General features: G+C 48.3%; 1 protein-coding gene across 1 annotated transcript; it reads right to left on the bottom strand.

Moving 5' to 3' along the window:
- Positions 1-7787: 7787 nt before the first annotated feature.
- Positions 7788-8741, bottom strand: UCRPA7_8560 (putative lipase esterase protein; the record flags this gene model as incomplete). The annotated part of the gene is made up of 1 exon (XM_007921071.1): positions 7788-8741. The coding sequence occupies one exon, from the start codon at positions 8739-8741 to the stop codon at positions 7788-7790; it is 954 nt and encodes a 317-aa protein (XP_007919262.1).
- Positions 8742-9746: the final 1005 nt, after the last annotated feature.

The raw sequence follows: 9746 nt of genomic DNA, 5'->3' as shown, positions 1-9746 counted from the left end.
GTCCCACCTACTAACACTTTTCGCGTATCTGTTCACTGAAAAGTGTTAGTAGGTGGGACAACCTCTTGTGTGGGCGATATGACAATGGCACATTACTCTCGGCAATGTAGATCTGACCGGGCCCATGCGGATGACAATAGTATCGCCCTTTTGACCTTCATATGTAACGGGACCTTTTGTAGTGAAACAGGGCAGCAGTGCCTACTGCTGACCAACACCCACTCAAGATATCACATAGCACACACAAAAAGAAGCCTCCAGGGTAAAAAGAACGTATTGAGAATGAAGGCGTAGCCATTCTTGCATTCTGTAATGATAGCTAAGTGAAGCGAGTAAGAATGAAGTAAGTAATAGTAAATAAGTCACCTGACTGCTGGCAGGGCAAGACCATGCTCCCCCAACTCAGTAGGACTCAAACCCTTCCCCTGGCCATATGCCGTGAAGAAATACATGCAGGAGGAGCGATCCGCTCATCCAATTCAGTCACTCAATGTATTGCTATCGTATATCACGCCAGATAGATGGCATTCAGCCCCGATTTCTTCATAGCTGTCATGACGCCGCCTGTTGTTGCGATTGTGTCCCCACCACCTTCCCAAAATATATTCAGCAGGCGCTTAACATGTGCCATATTACCAAAACCATACTTGGCTACCATTCCAGCGAGATATTGATTGATGGCTTGGCGATGCTCGGATTCCCTGGAAAAGAATCCAACCACCGCGAAGGGCCAGCCCAGGGTGGTCGTGATCTCCGAATCGACTGCGATTGTCTGTAGCAATGAAACAAAATCCGAGACATATGAGTATTGTGATTTCCTCGTGTCATGCCCTCCATCCATGACTCCGCGGTTGTCTTCCAACAAAAGCAAAATAGCTAATTGGTACAACCTTCCCGCCGTGATCCATTGTCGTGTATAGTCCTGTGGCGGGACCCATGACAGCACTCTTTGATAGACTACACCAGCTTCGAACTCACCATTCTCCAAAGGTGCAGTGGCGTATGGAATCATGGCGAATAATTCATGAGCGCAGCCTAAGAGCATGCCAGTCATGGGCCGTTCAATCTTTCTAACGGCTGTGAACACAAATTGTACGTCTTCCACCAGAGAATGGCTCGGATTCGTCGGTAAACTGGAAGAGGAGAGGCTCAGAATGTATACATAATACTCGAGCAGAAACGATATGGTTTCGGGCTCGCTTATTGCGAGCTTGTTATCTTGCGCGATTGCGGGAAAGAGGTGACGAGCCGCGTTCAGATGGTGAAAAGCGTTTCCATCCATGTCGCCCCTGATGCACTACAGCCCAGTTAGACAACAAAACGTGGTGCCTGAGATTTGACATACCTCGATGAAACAAAATAGGAGCGTTGTGACGGAGAGCTCCAGCGCCAAGTCAGTCTGACCAGCCACAAACCTCGTAAGACCGTACTTCAGACTACGAAGAGCTTGAGCGAAGTGTTCGTATGTCGCTACTATATGCTTTTCCGGGCTATGTCTTTCAAAGTGGACACCACTGAGCGCCAGGACTGCTTGTAGGACCATGTCTGACCTCGCGGCGATTGGTAAAAGTATCCTGACAAACGGGTTACGTTCCGCCTGTGTCGCTGATAGCATACGCGACGTGCGATGTAGATAATGGCTATGAAGAAGCCTTGACTCGGGACGCGTTGAAAGCAGAAGCTGTGGTGATATGCGGTTCAGCTGCTCGCTGGGGCTGGGACGATCATCGATTTCTCTCGCCGGCTTGGTAGTTTGTGATTTCGGACTTTCCGGCGATGTGACTGCTAGTGAATCGCATGCCTCTGTTTCTTTTTGTTTACATGTTCCCTTCGCCAGTGAATAGGTGTCCTGAGGATACACACATATAAGAATATTTCGTTCGCACCCCTCGCAGGACGGTTTTCTCTGATCACATTTCTTTCGACGGATCCTGTGGATTTCCAGTCAAGCATCAGCTGAAAATGCTCAGCGTAAAGAATTCGAAACCAGCTATGTAGATGTGAAATCGAGTCTTTACCTGCAGGTCACGCATCCCGCTTTCACAGTTCGCGCAGCCCTGGAAGCCATCGCGGAGAAGCTTGCGACGCTTTGCCCAGCAGCGGCCAATTCCACTTGTCGTCTGCACGGGATCTATACAAAGATTTGAAGCAAAAAGGGAAAGTAACGTGGTCACAGGAATGCAATACGGTGCCGGCTTACTGCTCGAGAAGGTCGCAAGCTCAATGCGAAGCGCATGTGTCAAAAGAAGCGATTCGCGATTAACATCTTTGCAAGGTGGACGGTGCTGCTGTAGCGTGCCCACTATGCGCCTGATACATGACTCGCAAAGTAGAAAAAAAGACTTGGAAACCTAACGGTTTTAGGTATAGGGGGCCTGTGTAGCCGAGAAGCACAAAGCGCTAATCTTGATAAGGGTCCCCCCCGATTGGAACCGGATCGAGCAAGGGACTGCAAGGCACGCACACCCGTGTCACTATCTCTCCTGTCCCCGGAGTCTGCGGAGATGATAAGCATTTCTTTTTTTTTTGTTGGTGTCCATGAGCTAACCAGATCGGTCTGCACAAGAACAAAGTAGTGTAGTCTATGAGTAGTATTGGACTACATGCTCCTCATCCCCACGCCTGCTGAGCCAATCAATACACACCGCGCCCTTATCAGCTCCTGTGGTGGAAGGAAGAAGAGCTGGATTAGGGTTTCTAGTATGCCCGCTTTGCTGACAATGTCCCCAGTTTCGCAAGCCAAGTGATCGAGCCTCTAGTTGATTTGGCATTTGTTGCAAAGCTTCAAAGATATTTCCAGACTAGGAAAAAAGATGCAGTCCGGATTTGGCCGCAATGCTTTGAGGAACGGCTTCTGGAAGGTGGAATAGAAATAACATATAATCAGTATGTGCACAATGCAAGTCTCTCTCCTCAAGTAGTCTACCCGTAACAAATCGCTTTTGACACATCACCTTCGACTTGACCATGGCCTTCCGCGTCCGCGAAAAGTTGCCTAGGGTTGAGCAGCTCAGCTCAGATCCTGCAAACAGGGACAAAGTTGTGCAATCACTAATATCGACTGGTGGAGTAATCATTCGAGGCTTGCTCTCCGAGTCCTCCCTGAAGCTCATCGAAAATGATATCCGTCCTCACCTAGAAGCCGATAAGCCTTGGGAGGGTGAGTTCTTCCCGCCAGAAACGCGACGTGTCGCTGGGTTAGCTGGCAAGTCCAGCACTTTCATGCATCACATCGTCGCCAATCCTCTTTACCAAGCCGTGTGTGACGTACTTCTTACCTCTCGATTCACATCCTATCTTGGGCAGAAACTCGAAATCTCCAAGTCCACCCCGCAACTCAACAACACCATGGTGTTCTCTATTGGCCCCGGTGCTAAAGATCAGCCATTACATCGTGATGACATGATTCATCATAACCACCTGACTGCTATTATCCCCGAGAACTATCGTATTGGTCGCGATACTGGCATAGGCCTTTTTGTCGCGGGCAAAAGAACCACAAAAGCAAACGGAGCTACGAGATTCATACCGGGCAGTCATCTCTGGGATTGCTTGGAACCGCCAGACGAGAAATTGGCTTTTTACGCCGAACTTAACCCTGGTGACGCCTTCATCATGCTGTCGAGTTGCTTTCACGGAGGTTCGGCCAATACAACGGAAAAGGAGGAAAGGCTGGTCTATAGTTGCTTCATGACAAAAGGGTTCTTGCGACAAGTCAGTCTCCTCGTTTCAAAACACCTTAGTGCACTTAGAACTCTGCTGACTGATCAACTTTACAGGAGGAAAACCAGTACCTAGCAAACCCGCCCGAGAAAATTCGCGAATACCCAGAAAGTCTGCAAAAACTGATAGGATACCAACTCAGTCACCCATTTTTAGGGTGGTTGGATCTGGAGGACCCTCGAAAAGTGTTATATGGCAGTGACTGGAAAGCCAGCGGAGGTGACCTTTACGAATGAATTGCTGCTCATGTATGATCACCTCAAGAAAGGAAAGAAAAGCTACACTGGGATGAGGATATGTTGTGATGGTGCACATAAGAACCAACCACAGGGCATATGTCTCTACAGCCGTAAACATGGCAAAAATGCACGATACAGTATTCGGCTCAACCCATAGCATCAGTTACAGTTACTCCTGAATTTGGTTCATGCCAAGCGAAATCAACATGATTAGAAACTGTGGATTTCTATTTGGCTATTACCTTGCTGAGCGCCAGTATCTTTGCTAATACTGATGCAGAAAGCTCTACGTTCTCTGCCATACATCTTGTGCCCTTCCCGTACACTTGGCTTCTGACAAATTTCCTAGGATAAGTAGGTTGCTCTCTATATTCAGCGTTCGTACGACAATCTCACTTCATCTTGGGTATCACCCACTCACGGATGGCTTCTCACCTACTACAGCGATCTCATGACCCTCGTCACTTGCACTTTGCTGATTTCCATTGGCGTGAAGCCCCTCCAAAATATTCCTCGTATCATCAGCCCTCTTGCTCTTGGACTCGAACAAGAATTTGAAGAAAGCCATGATGCTGCGACGGCCTTCCCACAGCGGCATCAGCGTAATAGTGGATGCTGCATAGAAAGCCCAGAGGAACAGGAAGATAACCCAACCTTTGTAAAAACCTTTGCTGAATACATAGTTGGTGCCATACCTGTGCCGTGGTGTCAGTTTGATGGACCCTTGGTGCCGAATTTCAGCAACACGCGAACGTGGGTAGACGTACATTGGAATGGGCCATAGAACACAGTAGACTATGGTCAGGCAGACAGATGCCCAGATTGCTTTGGTGCGAGCGCGAAGAAGCATTGAGTTCTCTGCTTCATTGTGAGCATCTGATGGGGTCGTCATGGTCTCTTCCGCTTGTACAGCTAGTCGATCTGACGCTTCCGGAAGGCCACCGGTGCCCTCGTCGGCATCGTCTGCTTGTTTGATCTGCTTGAGCAAGCTCCAGTCGTAGTTTTGCGGCGCAAGGTAGCTCAATAGGGGCGTCAACACGATTGGGCCGGCGAACGATGTCATGTTTCCAGCGACCAGGGGAAGATTCCCGGAAAGAGTAGCCAAGGATATGGATCCACTTTCATGCTTGGTGACTAGAAACCAGGCAATAATGGCAGCCACAGACGAGATGATGGGCGCTCCCACAACGGCCAGAAGGCCCTGCTTCGCCCAGAAGATTGTACAAGCTTGAGGGATGAAGGCAGAAGCTACAAAAACCCCGACTGCCGTGATGCTGTATCAAGTCTATTAGCAAAAGGTGCGTTCAGATAGTAAGGGACTAAAATCGATGATACGTACATGAAAGAGACGTTAAACCCTGCATGATTGAGTCCAACGGCAACGCACGCCACAAACAATCCAAAGCATGGGACTACGCAATGTCCAAAGTGAACAAGTTGCTTCCCTGTAGCTTCCGGGTTGATGTAGGCTTGGTAGAAATCGTAAGTCATCAGAGCAGTGACTGCCATCGTCTCTGAAGAAAAGGCCGAAGTCACGGCCATAAATACCATCAGTAGTACTGCCATAGCACCGCCATTCCCCATAACTGCCATAGCTGCGTAGGGCATGGCCATACCAGCCGATACTTCGTAGGTGTTCATTGGATTCGGGTATGTAGGGAAAACCGGGAGATGCTCCACCGCCGCTGCAAGAAGGCCGTACGTCGATGCAAGACAGAAAGGGATCGTGAACCATGCCGAGCCACCAATTAGATACCCCATCAACGTAGATCCAGGATTAGCAGCAATAGCCTTTTGGGACAATTGAGGATCGACGGAGCCAGCAAAGCCCGCTCCCAGGATAACCAGGCCAAAGAATCCTCCCTCTATACTTTTCATTGTAAGGTAAGACCCTTCTGCATTTCCTGCCACGGGATGTAACGTCTGTGCAGTTTGGAGGAGGTCAAACATTTTGTCTGAAGAACCCACAACATTTGATGTAGCAAATACAACAAAAAGTGACATGAGCATGATGATGTAGATCACTACGGTGTGGACCTAAAGAAAAAGGCAAATCAGTCCAATGCACAAACGACAGCTGATTTCATGACTCACCCAATCAGTCAAGAATGTGGCTTTGATTCCGCCCTAATGCGAGGATCAGTCTAGATAATAGGTTCTCATTGAGGTGTTTATCATACCGCAAGTGAATAGATTACAACACCAACTGGGAAGAGAAAGCAAGCCGCATCTCTGTTCATGCCGGTCAAAGCCGAGAAGACGGCGGAGCCTCCCACAAGCAAGTTGATGGTATTGACACATAGGAAGAACAGCGAATAGAAGGCAAGAGTCAGGTGGCCCATCGGGCCGTATCGTATTCTGGTGAACTCCAACAAGGTATGGCAGTTGGGTGCTTTCCTTTTGATTTCGATTGCACCCACAGAATACAATAGGATCTGCACGCATGCTCCAGCGCCATACTAAACGGTAGTTAGCCATGATACACAGTCTTCGGCAAGAGATGAACTCACCCAAAATGGTCCAGATATACCTTGTAAATAGCCGGCTGTACTCGAGGTAAGAAGTGTGGCAGCAATGGTCCAAGAGGACACTACTGCAGATGCCGTCAAACCTGTCTTCACCTACCAGAGCCTTTACATTAGTTTCAATTCGGACAAACCAAGTCTAGTGCTTATCAAAGATAAATTCCACGTACGGATCTCTTGCCCGTCATAAACATCTCCGACGTTTGCCTTTCAGCAAAGAATTTGCTCAATCCCCAAGAGATAATGCTCATCCCAAGAGCAAAAATGGCTCCTACACCGAGAATGATCCCATAGCCTACTCCTTGTCCAAAGGGGGCTTCAATTTGGAGACGGGACATTCTGAAGGATATGAATGATGGAAAGAGGGCGACCACTTTAAAAAGATGGGATCTGTTGTTGAGATTCCCTCTTTGAAACCGGCGAATGGCAATGCGAGAAGCTCGGTACGAAAGACTTCAGCTTTGTGTTACGCTTGCTACCATAGCGACATGAACTGAGAATTTTACTTTATATATTTAAAGCACATTTTTCGCAGTATCTTAGTTCATAGGCAGATCGACATATCCTCCCATCTCGAACAACACAACCAAATTAGATCGAGGCGCGCTTATCACTCACTTGCCGAAGTCCGTCCGCAACATTAACATACAACACGGCTTCCTTCGCTGATACAGACATGGCTAAACGTAGTTAGTCTTGTCGAATTACCAGTAAATCCATGCATCTGATACCTCTGAGCATGAGGATCTAATGATATCGACACAGGCCCTCGCTGAGAGCTCCCTGATAACCCTAGCCTCTCTAATCTAGACTAGTGGGGGACATGGCTTCGGGTAGCAACGCGCGCTTATCTCTGCTGCAATTCTCCGGTCATTTGCAGCTTTCATGAAAACTAGCGGTCCACTGATTAGCCTTGTCTTAGTATCGAGACCCTAGGCCGACTTAATGCATATGTGATTCCGATTCCGAAGAATGCCGTTGATAGGCATTTGTCTCCAGAGGAGAGGTTCAAATTGCGGAGTACAAGTAATTATGGGATCATACAGATCCACCCACATTTGCACTGGGTGGAGGTAGAAACACAGGGTTTTTTATGCTGAACTACATACTTACCCTTGCACTAGGTGCTGTACCCATTGAATATATGGTGATGCTGACGGGGCAGCCTGCACACTGAATGGAACCAGTCAAGTTTCAGATGTGATACCAATCAATTTGTGTATTCTCCATGTATAATGAGGCTACTAACAATGAATTCGCATCATGTACGCGTCATGCGCTCTGTTCATCGATACAACAGTCAGTATGATGTATACGTTATGATGAATCGACCAATGTCGTGTATGGCCCGCTCCGCTGCAGCCATTCTGCTTGCAAAGATCTGGAAGACGTGAATTTGGCGATCGTAAATTTGCAGTTCTGTGATGACACCAGCAGCCTTTGCCTTGTCGACAAGTTGGAGAGCGTCGTCAAGCAGTGTTTCGTGACTCCCGACCGTAACAAAGATCGGTGGTAAATCGGTGAAGTCCCCATGAATGGAAGACGCTAGAGGATTGCGCCGGTCGTCTCCAAGGTAAAGCTGCGCACATCCGTTGAGTACAGACTTATGGCACATCGCCTCCACGCAGTCCAATGTCTCAAACGTCTTGGCCGTGTGCTCGAGGTCTACCCAAGGAGAGATTGGCACCGCACAAGCAGGGAGCGGATCCCCTGCGTCCTTAGCAGTGAACATCACCGACATGGCAAGGGCGGCGCCTGCGGAATCTCCAGCTATTGCGACACGATCCGGCTTGATCCCCTGGGCGAGGACCCAGCGGTATGCGTGGACGGCATCGTCTACTGCAGCCGGGAATGGGTTTTCTGGTGCCAATCGATACTCCACGAAAAGAACGCGCGCCTTCGCGGCGCGTGAGAGTCGTTCGGAGTAATCTCGATAAGACTCAACGGAACCGATGACATAACCCCCGCCATGGAGGTAGACAATGACACGATCTTGTTCAGCTTCGGGGGCTGTAATCCACTCGGCCTGGAAAAGAGGCGTTTTAACCTTCTCCTGAGTTGCGTTGACCACGGGCACCGTGCCGTGGAATAAGGTCTCCCATCCAGCTCTCATTTCCTCCACTGTAGTCGTCTCGGTAAAATTATCAAACACTGCCTTGACGTGCTTGACAAGACCCTCGAGCTCTTCATCATCCTTGGAGATCCCGCCTTCAATTGACGTTTTCGGTTCTGTGGACACGACGTCTAAAGACATGTTTGGACTTGGACTTGGTATTCGAGCACACTTCGGTATTTTATCTGCTGACTTGAGATAAACAGAGTTGAAAGAAGAGGTGGGTGTACTCTGAACTTCTTCGGGTATGTAAAGTCGAAATTTTGTTCGTGGAATACCTTGACAGGCTAGCACGGTGTTCGATGTCTGATATACGCTGTTATTCATTCGTCTTAGACCGATGGTAATAGTGGAACTGATAAGGGCGGCAGCCACCTTTTTGGTGTGGTTTGCCTTCCGACCATGTCTTTCAGGGAGTGCTGAAATCGCTCCTGTAGGGTCCTTTCTCGCTTCCGATGAGATTGCGTATACATGCATAGAGCCACATGGTTGGTTAAAATCTATCGCTGATTGCCCAGCTCCACAGGCGTAGAAGTTTCGAGCCATCAACAAAATCTACCGCTCATGCCATGGGCTAGGACGTAGCCTATTAGGTATCGTGGTAAGCTAAGCAGTCTCAATTAGAGGAGGGGATGCGCGCTTATCAGAGAGGTGGATCCCCTTTGAATGTACACCACAATTAGTAACACCGATATGTCCCATGCAGAGGTTTTTTGACTGACGAAAGTATTTTATGCATACAGATAGGCTGATCGGCTGAACGTTGATCTGTTATTCTATTACTGAGGTACGTAGAAATACGTAGTTTTGAGCGTAGGCATCGGTACTTGCCGACATATCTCCGTGGGACTGAAGTTGTTAGCACTTCCGTGCCGTTATCATGATGTTCTCGATGCTAGATGCTGGGGTGCTGAATGAGACACGGGGGCTGCTGAGACTACAATTACCGATGAATACCATATCTGGAGCATGTCCACGGTCTATTTATCTCATACAAACTACAGCTCATTACGTTTTAATCTTTCGTAATCTCCACTACATTTATAGGTCGACAAAGCACTAAGATGTGTCGATAAGAGTACAAAAGAGGTGTGGGCTCCCTCCTGATGATAGAAGTAATCTTCGGTAAGCAAACATTATTTGAAC

The sequence above is a fragment of the Phaeoacremonium minimum genome, assembly GCF_000392275.1.
Source record: "Phaeoacremonium minimum UCRPA7 unplaced genomic scaffold PA7_03_scaffold_598, whole genome shotgun sequence".
Classification (NCBI taxonomy): domain Eukaryota; kingdom Fungi; phylum Ascomycota; class Sordariomycetes; order Togniniales; family Togniniaceae; genus Phaeoacremonium; species Phaeoacremonium minimum.
Note: the sequence above shows the minus strand (reverse complement) of the source record. Positions and strands in the feature narration are given on the sequence as shown.